Source organism: Heterodontus francisci, chromosome 9 (genome assembly GCF_036365525.1).
Source record: "Heterodontus francisci isolate sHetFra1 chromosome 9, sHetFra1.hap1, whole genome shotgun sequence".
Classification (NCBI taxonomy): domain Eukaryota; kingdom Metazoa; phylum Chordata; class Chondrichthyes; order Heterodontiformes; family Heterodontidae; genus Heterodontus; species Heterodontus francisci.
The window spans coordinates 53,887,561-53,907,155 of record NC_090379.1 but is presented as its reverse complement, the minus strand read 5'-3'; the positions used below and the strand labels follow the sequence as shown (position 1 = coordinate 53,907,155).

The 19,595-nt window shown below is 42.6% G+C and overlaps 1 protein-coding gene across 1 annotated transcript in view; it reads left to right on the top strand.

Moving 5' to 3' along the window:
* trim9 (tripartite motif containing 9) overlaps positions 1 to 10,943 on the top strand; it is a 162,785-nt gene extending 151,842 nt beyond the window's left edge. The window contains exons 7-9 of the mRNA XM_068038313.1: positions 5,340 to 5,643; positions 7,690 to 7,852; positions 10,739 to 10,943. Coding sequence (XP_067894414.1) covers positions 5,340 to 5,643; positions 7,690 to 7,852; positions 10,739 to 10,813 — 542 coding nt within the window. The 3' untranslated portion in view covers positions 10,814 to 10,943. The remainder of the gene's footprint in view (positions 1 to 5,339; positions 5,644 to 7,689; positions 7,853 to 10,738) is intronic.
* The last annotated feature ends 8,652 nt before the right edge of the window (positions 10,944 to 19,595 follow it).

Here is a 19,595-nt window from a genome sequence, read left to right as displayed (position 1 = left end):
AGTACTTGTAACAACTGTGCTCCAAGCTAGTCTTATCATTGAGGCTAGAGAATTTTCACTTCATGCTTTTGCACTAGTTTGCCATTGTTCATTTTTATGCGCATTTGGAGAAACGAATGTTGAATTACCAACTTTTAACATGTTCTTCCTCCTTTTAAATAAATTCAGTTCATCCTCTGTATACTATGCTTCTTTCCCCTTCCTCATTGTCTGTCTCTAATTTGAGTGCTCGGAGCTTGGTTAATCTTTCTTTCCTTATATCACTTCCGTTTATTCTGCAGCTGCCTCTACAAAAAAGAAATGGAAGAATCCAGATGAAGGCCATGTATATCATGAGATGAGGAAAGCTCAAATAGGCTTTGAGAAAATTTGGGTTATGTGGAAAAATTTTGAATGGCTTCCATGGTGTTTCCCTTGGTTTGTTCTCTCAAAATACATATTTAGCAGAGTTTAGTGACTGACGGGATGTTTTGTTGCAGCAGTCACTTCATTTTCTTGTAAAGTGGGGTTATAGTGGGCTGGATTTTACCTTTTAGGCGGATGGGAATTCGCCACCGATGTAAAAGTCGGTCTTGAACCCGCTTCCACCTAGCCCGGGGATCCGTCCCGCATTTTACGTTTCCCCGGACTTTAATTGTCCCGAGAAAGGACTTTCACCCACTTGAGGGAGGAAGTCCTGCCTCAGTGAGCTGCCGGCCAATCAGCTCTTAGTCCCAGCAGCGCCACTGGGAACGGTGGCCACTGCTGGGACTGCAGTCCAGCTGACCAGATGGAACCAGGAGACAAGGTAAGTTGCCAGGAGACGAGGTAGGTTGGGCATGCCTCACCAGGGAGATCGGTCCTTCCCTGGGTAGGCTGGAGTGGTCGTTTGGGGGCAGGGGGCATCTTCGGTCCTGGGGGTGAGTTGGGAGGTGGGGGAGGCCCTCAATCAGGCACCCTGTGCCCGACTGTCATAGCCTCCACCCAGGCGCGTGGAAAGGCCGGCAGCTATTGCTGGACGGCCTTTCATGTCCCCAGCAAGCCTGTTTGCCACGGGTAAAATACCCGTGGAGGCAGGCGAGGGCCCTTAAGTGTCTGTTAAGTGGCCACTTAAGGGCCTTGATTGGCCTTGGGCTGGCGGGCTGTTCCTCCACACAGCCCCTCCCCCCGCCCAACCACTGTAAAGTTGGGACGGGGGGGTAGGCTTCCTGGAGCCTCCCGCTCAATTTTACGCTGCCCCCACGCCACCATCCGACCTGTTGGGGCAGTGTAAAATTCAGCCTAGTGTCTCCTCTTGTCGCAATTTCTGATTTTTTTTTTAAGAATCCTGAGGCCAAAGATATTTTCTTGGATTTCACACCTCCCAACAATAAGTGTGAGGAGCTCATGGACTTCTTTTGTCACTAAGAACGAGACCATCCGATCAGCTGCCTCTGCCAAGTCACTTCACTTGCCCACTGGGACAAACTTCCTCTAAAGTTTCCCACTCCCCTAGCCTTGAACTCGCATCTTTCTCTAGTTTCTCTCTCATCTGCCCTCTTGGAGCTCGTCTTGTTCATTAAAACCACCTCCTGCCCCCTCAAATCTATTCCCACTGAACTGCTAACCTTCCAAACCCACAACCTCTACCAACTAAAAGGACAAGGGCAGCAGATGCAAGGGAACACCACCACCTGCATGTTCCCCTCCAGGTCACACACCATCCTGACTTGGAACTATATCTGTGTTCATTCACTGTCGCTGGGTCAAAATCCTGGAACTCCCTTCCTAACAGCACTGTGGGCGTACCTCCCTCACATGGACTGCAGCGGTTCAAGAAGGCAGCTCACCACCACCTTCTCAAGGGAAATCCGGGATGGACAATAAATGCTGGCCTAGCCAGCGATGCCCACATCCCATAAATGAATTTTAAAAAAATTAAAGAAAACAATTTTGAACTTTGGTTGAAGGATGGGAAGCTGGCATTTAGAGGTATTGGAATAGTCAAGTCTGGAGGTGACAAGGGCATTGATGGTTAAAGTTATGGAGGTGGAAGTAGGCTGTCTTTGTAAAGGAGAGATATGGGTTTGGAAGCTCCACTTGGTTAAATAGGATGCTAAAGTCGCAAGCCATCTGGTTCAACCCGAGACGGTGAGCAGGGAAAGAATTAAAACAGTAGTAAGAATACAGAATTTGTATTGGGGCTCAAGACGTCTGGCCTTTGTCATGTATAACTGGGTGAAATTGTGACTCATCCAAGTTTAGATGTCAGACAAGCAGTCTGATAACGGGTTGTGGAACGATTAGAAGAGATGGCGAGATAGAGATGGGTGTTGTCAGTGTATTTATGGAAGCTGACGCTCTGGGCTGAAGTTTAACTGAAAACAAACAGGCGTGTTTGGGTCGGCTGGGAGTTAGTGCCAGAAATCTGTTCCCTGACCTAAACCCACCTCCAACCCACCCACTTCTGGTTTTAACTGAGGCCAGAAGGTGGGCAGGCAGCCAACCCACTCCAAGAAGGTGAATTGCAACTTTATATAAGATAATGAGGCTGTGAATCTCATTGTCACGTAGCTATTGAAATTTAACTGCTGCCAGCTGGGTTTCTCAAGCATCTGGTAATCCAGCAGCTTCCTCAAGGCAACAAGTTAGTGGATTCAGGAGCTAAGTGCCTTCACACTTACCCCCTGGATCCAGATGCCTGCCTGAGGAACCTCTGTGATCGCCCAGCGATAAAACTCCACCACATGGGGGTAAGAATCCCTGCGGATCAAATAAGTAAAAATTCGGCCCCGTGTCTTCAATTGATGCCAAGAGGAGAGGGCCAAGGATAAATGGGGCACTCCAGAGGAAATTAGGCAGAGGTGGGAGGATGTATCATTGCTGAAAATTATTTGGCTACAATAGGATACTTAAGAGTGGAACCAAGTGACAGCAACCCCATTGAGCTGTACAACAGAAAGCTTGTGTTGAAATAGAATGATGTAGTTTACTGTGCTAAAGGGCTGCAGAGATAACAAGAAGGGAAAGATCACCACACTCCCAATCACAGGATGTCATTTGTGACTTTGGGTACAGCTGTTTCAGTACTGTGCTGGAGGCAAAATCCTATTAGAGAAATTCAGATATGACTGAGAAAGTTGAGCAAGGATTTGAGAAATAGTGTAAGAAATAAGAGCTGTAGACCAGTCGGCCATTTCAGCCTGCTCTGTTATTCAATAAGATCATAACTGATCATCCAAAACACTTTCCCACTCTAACTCCACATCCCTGATTTCCTTAGTACCCAGAAACCTTGCAATCTGTGCCTTGAATATACTAAGCGACTGAGCATCCACAGACCTCTGAGGTACAGAATTCCAAAGATTCACAACCCTTTCAGTGGACGATTTTCCTCTTCTCGGTCCTAAATAATTGACCCCTTTATTCTGAGAATGTGACTCATTGTTCTAGACTCCCTAGTTGGGGGAAACATCCTTCTAGCATCTACCCTGTCAAGGGACCGAGGGGAAGAGATTGTGGGTGATTGGGAACTGGAGTCAGTGATTGGAGTTCAGGGGAGAGTGACAACTGGGAGTCGGGGAGAGCGAGATGAGAAAGGGAGACTGGGGAATGCGGAAGTATAGTGAGAGAGAGATGGATGTGTAAATAGGGATCAGGGAAAGAGGGGGTTTGGGGGTTAAAATATTGCACTTCAGGCAGAGGAGAGAGGGAGACTGGGGGCCAGGGAGGATTGGAAAGCATGGCAGGGGGAAAGAAAGGGAGACTCTGTCGGGGGGATTGAGGTTCAAGCAGTTTGGAGGCTGGTGTGGGGAGAAAGAGATTAAGAATATAAGAACAATGTCCTTGACAATTTGGTCAAGAACTTTGTATAGAAAAGGGACGGGTGGTAGTTTGCAAGGACAGAGGGATCATAGGAAGGTTGTTGAGGGAGTGATAGTTTTGAAAGGAATGGCGCTGGTATCTGAGGAGAACTAACTATTTACAGTGTTGGCTAGTGTGGTGCTGGTGGGTAGGGCAGGGGCGGGTGGCCAAGAAGGAAGTAGGTGATGTTTTATTGGGAATTAGGTTAAAGGAGCAAGAGATGGATATCGTGGACAAGATGAGCTCAGCATGCATGACTGGAGATGGGATGCAAATGGGAGAAAGATGTGGATTCAGGGCTGGAGCAGGGGAGCACTGGGAAAGGTTTGACTTTGTGGGCATGCAGAAGAGGGGGAAGCAGCAGAGGTAGCTGACGACAGTCTCGACTATTGTGAGAGGTCCATGAGCTCCTTGCACTTGGCGATGATGGTAAATGAGGCAAAAGAGAGACATTTAGGAGACTAAGATTGTATGCCTCAATGCAACCCCATGCACAAGGGATTCTTAATTTTTTAACATCCCTGTATAAAATGATTCTTGCAGTAAGGTTTTGAAAAAAAACTCATTGGCTGTGAAAGCTCTGTGGTTAAACACATCACACCATCTGGTATCGAGCTGTAAAGATCAGTGAGGCCCTGGTTCAGAACATGATCTGCTGAGTTGGGTAGTTTACGACTATTAGCCTCACTGTCTTGATGTTAGGAAGGCCAAAATGTTAGCCTGAGTTGCCCTGTTGAAAAGTGCAGGATTTGATTGTTTGCGTGCCTTGGAAGGAGCCTGTGATGCTCCCTATTCTGAAAGCTTTCTGATTTGTTCACTATCTTATGTTTTTATAAAAGATAAAGTATCAGAGGCTGCTGGTGTCCATGGAACTTACCACAGGAATAGCTGACTTCAGGAATGTACTTGGATGGCGATGGGAAAATATACAAGTGAAAACCCTACATCCAAATGTGGCCCAGTTTAAGTTGAACCCAAATTCTAAATGGGATAATCCCAGGACCATCAAAAACTATTAACTCCACACCCCTTTGGATTCAGCCACTAACGAAAATAGTTTTATTGTGTTTGGTTTGTTGATTATTGGGGTAGGGAAATTGTTATTAGAACACAGAGAGAATGCCATAATACTGATTTTAAGTGCTCTGAAGCTTACCCTAAGTACTTTTCTTTGTTCTTTACCCTTAGAAAATAGGCGACATGTTTAGATAGAGGATCTGGATCGGCGCAGGCTTGGAGGGCCGAAGGGCCTGTTCCTGTGCTGTAATTTTCTTCTTCTTTTTGTTCTACTTTCAATACCACTTTCATTCCAATGTTAATAATTGGTTTAATTTTACATAAAGGGTATACCAGTGTAATCTTAGTCTTAATACCTCTTAATGAAATTTATTTTCCTTTTAAAATGGAAGATTTTATGTCTTTGTTTTTCTTATTTTACGCAACTTTAGTTTGTGGTTTCTAATATGATTCTGCATGATATATTCATAGTAAGCACAATCTTCTATTTTCTTTTCCAGTTGCCTGGTTTGGTTTTGATTCAGGTTCAGCTCACCCTGACATTCTGTTCTCTAATGACAACCTCACTGTTACCTGCAACAGCTATGATGACAGAGTAGTACTAGGAAACACCGGATTTTCCAGAGGTATCCATTATTGGGAGCTGAATATTGACCGCTACGACAACCATCCTGACCCTGCGTTTGGTGTGGCCCGTATAGATGTCTTGAAAGATGTCATGTTAGGAAAAGATGATAAGGCCTGGGCTATGTATGTTGATAATAACCGAAGTTGGTTTATGCATAACAACTCTCACACTAACAGGTAAAGTAAAGCAAGATTGTTTATTGTGAAGCCAGTAATTGCTGGACTCAATTGAGGAAGTGGCTTAGAGGAGTTATTGAGCCTAACTGTACGGGATTCAAATCAGCTTAGAGTTGAAATGCAAAGATCACTGAATCAACCTAGATACATGATTGAATTTCTCCTGTCCTGATGATACAGTTCCTTAATGCCACAAAACTGCATAGCTTGACCAAATTGCTTGATGCCAGCCTTCGCTCTGTGTAAGCAAAAATAAGATGTTCATTCTTTCTGGCTGATTTTTAACAAGTCCAACTGCAGGATGAGGCTTCCTCTTTAATGTCTTGTACATAAACTACCATTTTAATCAGCATTAAGAGTTGAGAATTTCAGCTCCTGCACACTTACTTCAATACTTGTTTAATATGTTCTGAGTTTGTCTAAAAACATAAAAAGTGAGAAATGACCATTCAGGCCAGGACGATATAGATGGGCTGGTAAGATGGGCGGAGCAGTGGCAAATGGAATTTAATCCTGAGAAGTGTGAGGTGATGCATTTTGGGAGGACTAACAAGGCAAGGGAATATACAATGGATGGTCAGGGGGATCTTGGTGTACTTGTCCATAGATCAGTGAAGGCAGCGGCACAGGTAGATAAGATGGTTAGGAAGGCATATGAGATACTTGCCTTTATTAGCCGAGACATAGAATATAAGAGCAGGGAGGTTATGATGGAGCTGTATAAAATGCTAGTTAGGCCACAGCTGGAGTACTGTGTACAGGTCTGGGCACCACACTATAGGAAGGATGTGATTGGACTGGAGTGGGTGCAGAGGAGATTCACCAGGATGTTGCCTGGGCCGGAGCAGTTCAGCTCTGAAGAGAGACTGAAAAGGCTAGGGTTGTTTCCCTTAGAGCAGAGAAGGCTGAGGGGGGACATGATTGAGGTATACAAAATTGAGGGGCATTGATAGATTAGATAGGAAGAAACCGTTTCCCTTAGCAGAAGAGTCAATAACCAGGAGGCATAGATTTAAGGTAAGGGGCAGGAGGTTTAGAGGGGATTTGAGGAAATTATTTCACTCAGAGGGTGGTTGGAATTTGGAACGCACTGTCGGAAGAGGTGGTAGAGGCAGGAACCATCACAACATTTAAGAAGTATTTAGATGAGCACTTGAAACGTCGTAGCATACAAGGCTATGGGCCACATGCTGGAAAATGGGATTAGAATAGTTAGGTGCTTGGTAGCCGGCACAAACGTGATGGGCCGAAGGGCCTGTTTCTGTGCTGTATAACTGTATGACTCTAAACCCATTCCTTTATAACTATATATATTGCCATTGTTTGTGTATGTATGTTCAATCCTATGCATTTTGTTACAAATATAAGAAAGTTTACACTTGTCTAGAGCCCCGTTATTACTCAGGACATTATGACATGTATCTCATTACAGTGAATTAGTTTTTGAGTTATGGATTGAGCTTAAAACATTTGGATAAAGTAGGGACATGGGAAAGGAGATTGGAAGATCTTGAACTGTTGAAATAGGAAAGTGTAAAGAAATAGCTTGGAAACTTTTTCTACTGTAAAGAGCAACTACAATCTATTTGTTGATTCTAAAACAGTAGAGTTTTTAAAAACATTTTGCTGGTAGACCTTTTCCAAGCTATTTAGTCTCCTCTCTCATTTCTATTATGTATCTCTGCTCTTAAACTATGATCTTACCAGAGATAAAAATATAATCAGACCTGTGTTTATTTTCTTCAAATCTGACAATTACAAATATATTACCCTGACCGGTTGTTGCATAGTAAGCATCTTGGGCAGGAGAATACATTTAAGGGGATGCTAGACAAGTACATGAGGGATAAAGGAATAGCAAGTTATGCTGATCGGGTGAGTGAGGAAGTGGGAGGAGGTTTGTATGGAGCATAAACTCTGGCTTGGGCCGGAGGACCTGTTTCTGTGCTTGTACAGTCTATGCAAATGTACAAAACAGGTGGAATTGTACTGATCAGGACTGCTATTTTATACACTTAACAAATGAGCATCTTTTATTTCTTCTAGAACTGAGGGAGGCATTACCAAAGGAGTCACAGTAGGTGTGCTCTTGGATTTCAACAGACGAACACTTACCTTTTCCATTAATGATGAGCAACAAGGACCTGTTGCCTTTGAGGATATGGAAGGTCTCCTCTTCCCAGCAGTAAGCTTGAATAGAAATGTGCAGGTGTGTTCTGTGGTACAGTACTTTATTTAAAAAAAACTCAATTTCTATTATACATGTGCATTTAAATGATTTCTCTCCTAATCTTTGTTTTTATACTCCAATAATCCAGTAGTTTTGAATTTGACTTCTGATTTTTTTTCCACTTGTCTTGTACATCCCTGTCACATGCACAACTTGGGGGTGGGAGGGGGGGGGGGAAGAGGGGACCGATTAGAATTTACAGAGCAGAAAAAATCATTTTCCAAAAAAAGAGCCGTTATAAATAGCACCATTGAATTTCCAGCGGCATTGTTTGAAACTTTGAACAGCCAGGTTACAAGCTCAGGAAGGTAGCTGTTTGCAGGCCTCGTCACAAGGAATGACCGTTGAAACAAAGTGGCTGATGGCCTCTCTACTTTAACTAATTATGTCAAAACACTTGGTCACAAGAAGAATACTACTAACCATGAAACAAAGGACAGTGTTTGTGTCACTGCTGATAGGGTGAGCGTGATGTCACCAATGGTTGATTTCCTTGCCCCCATGGTAGAAGTCATGGCCATTTCTAGATTCAATATGTTTATCGACTTGTCCTTGAAACTAAAACTCACTATCAACTAATTCTGAAAAGTCACTTGTAGCTGCCTCAGAGTAAACAAGAGCTGCTGCATGGGTAAATTATGACTATGTTGTGAAGTTGTTTCATCAAAATCAAGTAAGATCAATGTGTTCGTCTGCAAGAGTTCACAAACAAAAATGATCCTAAATCATTTCTCTATTGATTAAAATCTGTCATGTTTTAAGTTCCTCTGGGCTAATGTCAGTGATTGACATGTCTGGTCTTCTCAAAGGCATCTTACGGAGAGTAAAAGAAAAGGAATCTGCATGATATGCAGTGTATTATGTGCTTGTGAGTCCCAAAACATTTGCCAACAAATTATTTACTTTTGAAGTCAAGTAATTTATGTAAACATTCTCTGCTGTGTGAAAAATTGGCTGCTTCAAAGTCTTTGAACAGTAGTGAGACCTTTAACATCCTTCTGAAGCACCAATAGGCAGAAACAGCCCAAGATAGAACTGCTGACAATGCAGTGATCTCCTCAGTTACTGCGTTGAAGTATCAGCCTAGATTATGGGTTCAAGTCCTAGACTAGGATTTAAATCTGGAACCTGCTGGCTTAATATGATACCAACAGAATCCAGACAAGAGCACGTTATACTACATTGTCATTTTATCCATGTTTGTAGTCGGGAGCTAACTGTGTGGAAGCTGAAAAAGCCATCCAAAAAGCAGTTTAAAAATAAGGTGCCTTCCATTTAAGACTGAGATGAGGAAGAATTTCTTCTCTTAGAGGGTCATTAATTTTTGGAATTCGCTTCCCCAGAAAGCAGTGGAGGCTGGGTCATTAAGTATATTCAAAGCTGAGTTAAGACAGATTTTTGACCTACAAGGGAGTCAAGGGTTATGGGGGGCAGGCAGGAAGGAAAGTGGAGTTAAGGCCACAATCAGATCAGCCATGTTGTTGAATGGCAGAGCAGGCTCAAGGGGCCGAATGGCCTACTCCTCCTATTTCATATGATCTTAAGATCTGAATGTGCTGAGCCAATTCAGTGTAATGCTGAGAAGCCCACTAAATCTCCTTCCATCAATTTTTATAAAGCTTTTTAACCTAATTTGTTATGCAGCCTTGTTAAAGAAACTGGAAGCTGTGGGAATACTTGGCTGCATTTTTAATTTGTCTGGGATTTATACTATAGCTCCCAAATCCATGCAAGTGTAGATGGAAGACTAACTGAGCTTATCCACTCAGTGGAAGAGTGAAATGGGTCTATCCAGTTACCCATCCATTTGGCTGCTATTATCAATGATGTGTTGGATGACATTGTAAGGGGAATAGTTTTGAAGTGTAGTTTCTCATTCTAGGTGTTGTAGTTAACGCAAAATGCTATTTATTTTATAAATTTCATGAAACATATTTGAAACACAACATTGTATATTTAATATATATAGGGTAGCGAGATACTTAGAATGGAGCAAGCATGCATCAGAAAATCACAGGCTTCCTGCCCTCCTTCCCCACCCCTCAATTTTCAGATGCACACTTAAGGCATTTAAGGTACTTTACTACATGCAATAACTTGGAAAATCTATCCTATAGTTTTAAATAGTGGCTTGATCAAACAGAGAAACGCATCCAGACAAAAGTCTAACAGTTTTCATTAACTGGAACAATTTTGCACTTTTAATATATAAAATTGTGTTTATAGACTTTCTGCTTTCTGATTGATTTTGTTTTCTAATAGATATTTTCTGCTTGTTTTCTTCACCAATGACATTGCACCAAAAATGACCAATCATATTCCACAACAACATTCAACCAATCAAAGGAATCAGCTCCTCGGGTGGGAGAAGACTTGTGTGGAGTGTAAACCCTGGCATAGATCAGTTGGGCTGAGTGACCTGTTTCTGTGCTGTAGTAGTCTCTCTTTATAGTCCCTACCTAGAATCAGGAATGTTACTGATGCATCTCTTCTAATGTTTAATGTTGGGAATTTTGAGGTGAGTGGGATTATGAGGCTTAACCAGTTGTCACTTGAGAAATCTGGAGCTTTACAAGCTGGGAATTTAATTTGCCAGGAGGCTGATCTATAAAAACTTGAACCATCACAGTTTAAAAGCAAATGATGTACAGCTGCCTGAGACTGCAGAAACCAGGGACCTGATCCATGAGGAGTCCATGTATAGAGACCTATAACTGGGATGAGATAATGTGCAGATTTATTTACTTGTATACTTTTTTCTAAATTTGAACATCATGAGAGATGCACTAATAGTGTTAATTGTTTCTCCAAAGTACCTGAAAAATAATTATTTTTTCATCAGTTATATTCTCAACCTCTCTATAGGTGACACTCCACACCGGTTTGGAAACTCCTCAACCTCCAGCTGCTGCTGCTACAAGAGACCCAATAGCATCTTAATCCAGGTCATTCTGCAAAATCCTGCTGTATTGTCTTTTGGGAACCAAGTGACAGGAATCCCTGCCTGCTGCTAAGATTCTTAAAAGATTCAACATTTCTTGATACAAGTTTGCTATTTGGTGCTTAACGACTGGAGAAAAACCAAAAATAGTTGAAGTATTCTGCAGTCGTGAGACATACATGATTGTTATCGGAACATTTGTGTTCGCTTTAACGCTTTGTGCTAACTAAAGTTGTAAAAGCATTGATGCAGCCTGAAATGTAATTTAATGTTAAGTATCTTTTATGTTTACTGACTTATTTTTTCTTGTGCTACTCTAATTGCTGTGCATACAGTTTTAGCTGCAATTAAAAATTCCTGAGAAAGGAAAACAATGCAGTGCAGTGTAATTGTAGAAAGTGCTATATTTGCAAGCAATTACATTGCAAGGTATTCACAGTTGCTATTAACCTCCAGGATTTATTCTTTCCTGTTGCCTTTGAATCTATATTCTACATCATTCCAAACTAGCTGTTTGAATTACCAAGAGGTAATCGGCATACCGCCATTCAAACTGTTAAATTCCTGTTCAGACATTGGGAGGGAAAGATTGCAACAAATAATGTGATTGGGATGCCCAGTAATTAGGAACTTCTCAGTCAGATACATCTTGCTCTAGATTCAATTACAGCATGACCGCACACATTAAGTAGTATCCTGGCATAATGAAAACTGAAGAATTATAGATATGTTGCAACATGGCATTGTCATTACGGCACAGAAGGAGGCCATTTGGTCCATCAAGTCCATGCTGGCAAAACCCTGGACCCTCAGATTAAAAGTCTGATGCTCTACAGACATATATGGGAGGTTTCCAGGCAATATCAAGCCTGATGAGGTCATTGTTTCAGTATCTGTCTGTATATATACAGCTGATTATTCCAGTATCGAACCAATAATGATCTTGTGTTCCTTTGGTAAGTGCTGCAGTAGAATAGTTTTTAGAAGGATTTACATTGGTGTATTAATGTAGGCAGTTTAAATTTTAGCATAGAATACAGTTCCCAGAGTAAATGGGAGCTTGGATAATAGGCCACTATTTGGATGGTGATAAAAGGATTTAAGAATTGTTTTAACTTATGCTGAAGAAAATGTTTTTTGAAGCACAATATTCTTTCGGAGACCTTTTTAAATTTTATAGATTTGTGTTCTTTGACCAGTCAGTGGAAGTTGTGCAGTATTTTCTGTACTTGAGTAACTTCTAGATCTTGTTCAGTTTTTAAATGTTTTCTTCATCCTTCATTTTGTTCAAACCTGTATATGGTTTTCACCAAATGAATGGAGCTAATCTTGCCTAACAAAATAAATGCCTATGAGTACATACATTTACTGTTGGTAGGGAAAATTATATTGAATCCATTATTAAAGACGTAATAGCAGGACATCTAGAAAATCACAATACAATCAGGCAGAGTCAACATGGTTTTGTGAAAGGGAAATCAGGCTTGACAAATTTATTAGAGTTCTTTGAGGATGTAACAAGTAGGGTGGATAAAGGGAAACCAGTAAATGTAGTGTATTTGGATTTCCAAAAGGCATTCAATAAGGTGTAAATGAAGAGCGCATAGTGTTGGGGGTGATATATTAGCATGGATAGAGGACTGGCTGGCTGACTGACAGGAAACAAAGAGTCGGAATAAATGGAGCATTTTCAGGATGGCAAACTATAACTAGTGGAGTATCACAGGGATCAGTGCTGGGCCCTCAACTATTTACAATGTATTTTAGTGATTTTCATGAGGGACTGATTGTATTGTAGCCAAATTTGCTAATGGTACAAAGAAAAGCAAATTGTGAGGAAGACACAGAGTCTGTAAAGGGATATAGATAGGTTAAGTGGGAAAAATTTGGCGCTGGAGTATAATGTGGGAAAATGTGAGGTTGTCCTCTTGGGAAGAATAGAAAAGCAAAATATTATTTAAATGGAGAGGGACTACAGAATGCTGTGGTGCAGAGGGACTTGGATGACCTTGTCCATGAATCACAAAAAGTCAGCATGCAGGTGCAGCAAGTAATTAGGAAGACAAATGGAATGTTTGCCTTTATGGCAAGGGGGATGGAGTATAAAAGTAGGGAAGCCTTGCTGCAGCTGTTCAAGGCTTTGGTGAGACTGCATCAAGAGTACTGTATACAGTTTTGGTCTCCTTACTTAAAAAGCAATATACTTGCATTGGAAGCAGCTCTTAGAAGGTTCACTAGGCTGATTCTTGGGAGGAGGGGATTGCCTTATGAGGAAAGTTTGAGCAAGTTTGGCCTATATTCACTGGAATTTAGAAGCTTGAGAGGTGATCTTCTCGAAACGTATAAGATTCTGAGGGGGCTTTATAGGGTAGATGCTAAGATTCTCCTCTTCGATGGAGAATCTAGAACTAGGGGGCACAGCTTCAAATTAAGGGATTTCCTATTTAAGACGGAGATGAGGAGGAATTTCTTCTTAAAGGGTCATTAATCTTTGTAATTCTCTTCCCCAGAAAGCAGTGGGGGCCATATCCAGGGCTGAGTTAGACAGATTTTTGATTAACAAGGGAGTCTAAAGTTATTGGGGGCAGGCCAGAAAGTGGAGTTAAGGCCACAATCAGATCAGCCCTGATACCGAATGGCAGAGCAGGCCCGAGGGGCCGAATGGCCTACAGCTGCTCCTATTTGTTATGTTATGATCATAGTTATTTGCAGCAAGGAAGGAGGCCATTCGGCCCATCGGGTCCATGCTGGCTCTCCACAGAGCAATCTGGTCAGTTCCGCTCCCCCGATCAATCCCTGTAGCCCTGCAAGTTTAGTTCCTTCAAGTGCCCATCCAGTTTCCTTTTGAAATCATTGATTGTCTCCACTTCCACCATTTTACCACTCATTACCACTCGCTGTGTAAAAAAAAAAAGTTCTTCCTCATCTTCTCCCTGTACCTCTTGCCCAAAACTTTCAATGTGTGTCCCCTAGTTCTTGTACCATCAGTACAAGGGAACAGTTTTTCCTTCTCTAACTTATCTAAGCCTGTCATAATCTTGTACACCTCAATCACTTCTCCCCTCAATCTCCTCTGCTCCAGGGCGAACACCCCAGCTTTTCCAAGCTAACCTTGTAACTAAAATCCCCCATCCCTGCAACCATTCTGGTAAATCTCTGCACCCCTCAAGGACCCTAACATCCTTCCTAAAGTGTGGTGGCTAGAACTGGACGCAGTACTCTAGCTAAGGCCGAACCAGAGCTTTATTAAGATTCAGCATAAATTCCCTGCTTTTGTACCCTATGCCCCTATTTATGAAGCCCAAGATCCCATATGCTTTGCTAATCGCGCTCTCAATATGTCCTGCCACAGTCTTTACACTGCTTCATCACTATTTCTTATGCTTACCCCATAATGTTACCTAACTGCAATTGAAATGTAATTCACTGAGTATTTCGGGGGTATGACAAGATGGGATATAAATGCAAGTTCTTTCTAAGTGTGGCGGTTAACTAGATACTAAGCCTCCACCTATGGCAGCATTAAGAAAATTTCCAGAAGATTTCCTTTCCTTGATATTGGTTAATATTCAAAATGAAGTTGGCCAGTGGAGTCTGTATTCCAGCCACAAATAATATCTGCTACTTCATTAATCCATCATCCAAAATAGATTCAACTGAATCATACCAAGTTACAAAGAGCTTACCTTTAAATTTATTAGCATCATAGCCCGACTAACAAAAAGCACACTGCAACTTACACAAATGAAACCAATTTGACGACTAACTCACCCACTCTTTTTCCAACTCATCCCTCATCTACTGATGTTCGTGTTCAGTCAGTTCCTGATTTCCACCCTGATCATATTTGGCAAAGATTGCTTCTATCTCTACATCAGTGTGACCCTTCCCCTTCAGATCCTGTCATCATACAGTCATAATGCACAGAAGGAGGCTGTCTGGCCTATGGTGCCCGTGCATACTCTGCAGATGTTTCCTTTTCAAGAAAGTTTATTATTAATCTGCTGCCATCACCTTTTTAGGCGATGCATTCTCTTCTCCCCTGGCTTTTTTTGCCAGTTATGCTAAATCTGTGTCCTCTGTTTAAAGACACTCCAGCCAGTGGAAAGTTTTCCCTATTGGCCCTTTATGAAAATCCCTCATAATTTTGAACATCTATTAAATCTCCCCTTGACCTTCACTGCTGCTAGGAGAGCAATACCAGCTTTTCTAGTGTCTTCATATAACAAATCCCTCATCCCCATCATTCTGCTAAATCTCCAATGCCCTCTCTCCAAGCTCTTGACAGACTTTCTAAAGTGTGGTGTCTAGAGTTGGACACAATAATCCAACTGAGGCCTAACCAGTGATTAATAAAGGTTTACCATAAGCTTACTAGCTTTTGTACTCTGTCTACCTCTATCTTATTCTTTATCAACTTGTCCTGCTACCTTCAAACAGCCAGCTATCTCTGAACCTTACCACCTGTAAAATAGTACCATTCTGTTTATATTGCTTCTCCTTATTCTTCCACCTAAAATGCATTATTTCACACTACTCTGCATTATATTTCATGGGGGTCCCCCCCTGAGGCTGGGTCAGAGCCGGGGTGGGGGGAGGGGGGGGGTGTTATTTGCAGAGAGCTCATTGCCAAGCGATTTTGCTGGGAGTGGGATTGGCCAACATGGCCTTCCCTCCCAGAGGCCAATTGAGGCCCTAAAGTAGCCTATTAACAGCCACTGAAGGGCCTCTTCCCGCTGCCGCTGGGATCTAACTAGCAGCAGAGGGTGCCTTGTAAAACAAGGGACACTCCCTGTGGGCTTGATGGGGGCGGTGGAGATCCTCTGTGGGCAATCTGTGGCCCATGGAGGACCCCCACTGGCAAAACTCCAGCCTCCATGGACCCCCTCCCCCAGGACCTTATGCCCACCTCCCCCCGCCGGGGCCTTCCAGACAGGCCCTGGCGACCCCACCTCACTAAGGTCCGGGGTAGCAGTACTGGGCCTGGGTCCTGGGCCTCTGCAGTACTGGCAATGGCCACCACCCCCAGTGGCCCTGAGATGGCTAGCAGCTCTTGGAGGTGGGATCCCCGTCTTTAAAGAGACGGAGTTCCCGGCGCTGGAAACTTCACCTCCCGAAAAATGGAGGATCACAGCAAGGCCGGAACCCCGCCTTTTCAGCCTGGCGCTGGGAGCCCCGCCACCTCCACAAGATCCTGGCCCATGTGTCAGTTTGTCTTGAGTTCTCTCGGATCTGTTGCCCTGTATTTTTTCTTTGTGCTGAAGCTTTCCAAAAAAAATTTCATTTTCCAATTTCTATTCTCTTTTTTTTGTACCATTTAAAAGTAGTAAATGGATACCTAAGCATGTGTATATTTATGATTTAGAATTATTTAAATTTTCTGCTAGATAATAGTTTCTGATGTGGTTTGGGTACCTCTGTTTGTAAAACTAATGCCATAATAAATTAGAAGTCATTAGTCTGCAGGTATTATTTAGGCTAAACCATTATATTTTCAAACGGGATCTTCAGTATTTGACATACAATGCTAGAATCTTTCAAATCAAACATTACAGTCATCTGAAATACCCTTTGTCTTCAATCCTACTGCTGCAACCTCAGTCATGTTTAACAGTCCCAGCACGCAACCAAGAAATTTAAATTTTCCAATATAAAAAATACACAGCCCTTGTAACATGCTACTCATTAGGAGCAAGCAAAATATCAATGAGAACTAAATATTCAGCCTGAAAAATGAATCTGATTAAGCATTACAAAAAAAAAGTTATTTGGGAAGGTTGTAAATTGCATCAAAAACATTTTTGCTGAGATTCTTCTCGTTGAACAGACCGCTAAATGAGTACACTTTATGATGCAGAATATTAGAACAGGGGAAATAAAGTCGGCCTTTAGGCCTGCTCAGCCATTCAATAAGATCGTGGCTGATCTCCTACCTCAATTCTACCTTCCTGCACGATCTCCATATCCCTTAATTCCCTTGGTACTCAAAAATCTGTTCTCTCTCTTAAATATACTCAACGACTGAGCATCCACAGCTCTCTGGGATGGAGAATTCCAAAGATTCACAACCCTTTGAGTGAAGAAATGTCTCCTCATCTGAGTCCTAAATGACCAACCCCTTATTGGGCGAATGTGACCCCTTAGTTCTAGACTCCCCAGCCAGGGGAAACATCCTTCCAGTATCTACCTTTTCAAGCCCCTTAAGAACTTTATATGCTTCAATTAGATCACCTCTCATTCTTCTAAATTGTCGGGACTATAGGCCTAATCTACTCTATCTCCTCAGAGGACAAGCCCCTCATTCCAGGATTAGAGGTGAAGCTGCTGTGGCTTCCTTGTTATGAAATACTTCTGTCCATGATCATAGGCCTCATCACTTCAGTGTTCTGGTTTGTTTTGATTTATATAAGCCAACGACAAGCACATTAAAATGACAGTCTCTATCCATGGAATATAAAGGATGTATTTTAGCAAGAAAATTATCATTGCAGTTTAAACACACATATTGTGAACAAAGAAAACATAACAAAGTTCATAAAGCTAATTGAATATTTGGACATAGCCAAAAGTGTGGATTATACCAAGGCTTTTTAAATGCATTAGTTAGACTGCACCTTGGAATATTACATTTAGTTCTAGTTAGGGTGTATTGATGAATAATTCCAAATGTAAAGCGGGTAAGCAAAGTTCCAGCTCTGCAGTCGAGAGAGGAGTTGGGTTAGGAAAGGATTCCTCATAGAGAGATACAGCACTGAAACAGGCCCTTTGGCCCACCAAGTCTGTGCCGACCAACAACCACCCATTTATACTAATCCTACATTAATCCCATATTCCCTACCACCTAACTACACTAGGGGTAATTTACAATGGCCAATTTACCTATCAACCTGCAAGTCTTTGGCTGCGGAAGGAAACCGGAACACCCAGCAGAAACCCACGTGGTCACAGGGAGAACTTGCAAACTCTGCACAGGCATCACCCAGAACCGAACCCGGATCACTGGAGCTGTGAGGCTGCGGTGCTAACCACTGTGCCGCCCCATCAAGTAGGATACCTGTTCAATTAGGTAACCTAGAATGTTACACTTCAGACTTGCCAGGCTGAGCAGAGGGCTCTACCTCTCCACTACTTCTCTTGACCCTTTGGCTACCTGTGCTATTAGATTGATTGTCTGACACAAAGATCTGAAAGAGTCACCTTCCTCCAATTCAGGGAGACCAAAACTCTCATTTCAGCGCTCTTCATTAAACTCCATTCTTCAGCCACGATTCCATTCTCCTTCCTGGCCACATTTAGGCTGAACCAGGACATTTATATTCTTGACATCCAGTTTGATTTGAGCTGAGCTTTAAACCTCATTCTTTAACCAGTCACCAAGTGCGCTTACTTTCACCACTGCAACATTGGCCCCAACTACCCCCTAATCCCCATTCCAATGTTATGGCCACGTTGTGAGGGGTTCAACTCCCACCTGGCCACTGTTTTTTTTCTTATTCGGGTTTAACCCATTTGTGTTTTATTTGTCAAATAAACAGACAGTGACAAGTTTTCTTGTGGGTTTAAAACAGAAAATCGATTAATTATTGATCAATGCACCTTAATCCGAAGTTGTTGCAACCACATCCACTCATGCATTCACTTGCGCATGCACACAAGAAGAGACAGATAGAGAGGAAAAGGAGTAAGCGGTTGTAAATGGGGGTAGGTTTTGGGGTGGGTGGGATCATGGGAAACCTGTTGAATTCTCTTGGAGGTCAAGTTCTCAGTTGCAGGCCTGAGGTGTTTGTAGGTTTCTCTCTTGGTTGAAAGTTCAGTTGAAGACAGTGGATCACTTCTAATTCACTTCTGCATAATTAAAGATGTAGAATTCTACAGCAGGGTGCTTCCCTTCTGGCTTGCTGGATTTCTCCCAGCTCCTTAGGCTTCTTTCTAGGTTAGGGACAGATGTTTGATTACTCTAGGTCAAGTCGGCATAAGGAGGGAGGAAGTGTTGGGTATTCTAAAAGGCATTAAGGTGGACAAGTCCCCAGGTCCGGATGGGATCTATCCCAGGTTACTGTGGGAAGCGAGAGAGGAAATAGTTGGGGCCTTAACAGATATCTTTGCAACATCCTTAAACACGGGTGAGGTCCCGGAGGACTGGAGAATTGCTAATGTTGTCCCCTTGCTTAAGAAGGGTAGCAGGGAAAATCCAGGTAATTATAGACCGGTGAGCCTGACGTCAGTGGTAGGGAAGCTGCTGGAGAAAATACTGAGGGATAGGATCTATTTCCATCTGGAAGAAAATGGGCTTATCAGTGATAGGCAACATGGTTTTGTGCAGGGAAGGTCATGTCTTACCAACTTAATAGAATTCTTTGAGGAAGTGACAAAGTTGATTGATGAGGGAAGGGCTGTAGATGTCATATACATGGACTTCAGTAAGGCGTTTGATAAGGTTCCCCATGGTAGGCTGATGGAGAAAGTGAAGGCGCTTGGGGTCCAAGGTGTACTAGCTAGATGGATAAAGAACTGGCTGGGCAACAGGAGACAGAGAGTAGCAGTGGAAGGGAGTTTCTCAAAATGGAGACGTGTGACCAGTGGTGTTCCACAGGGATCCGTGCTGGGACCACTGTTGTTTGTGATATACATAAATGATTTGGAGGAAAGTATAGGTGGTCTGATTAGCAAGTTTGCAGACGACACTAAGATTGGTGGAGTAGCAGATACTGAAGGGGACTGTCAGAGAATCAGCCATGATCATAATGAATGGCGGACAGGCTCGAAGGACCGAATGGCCTA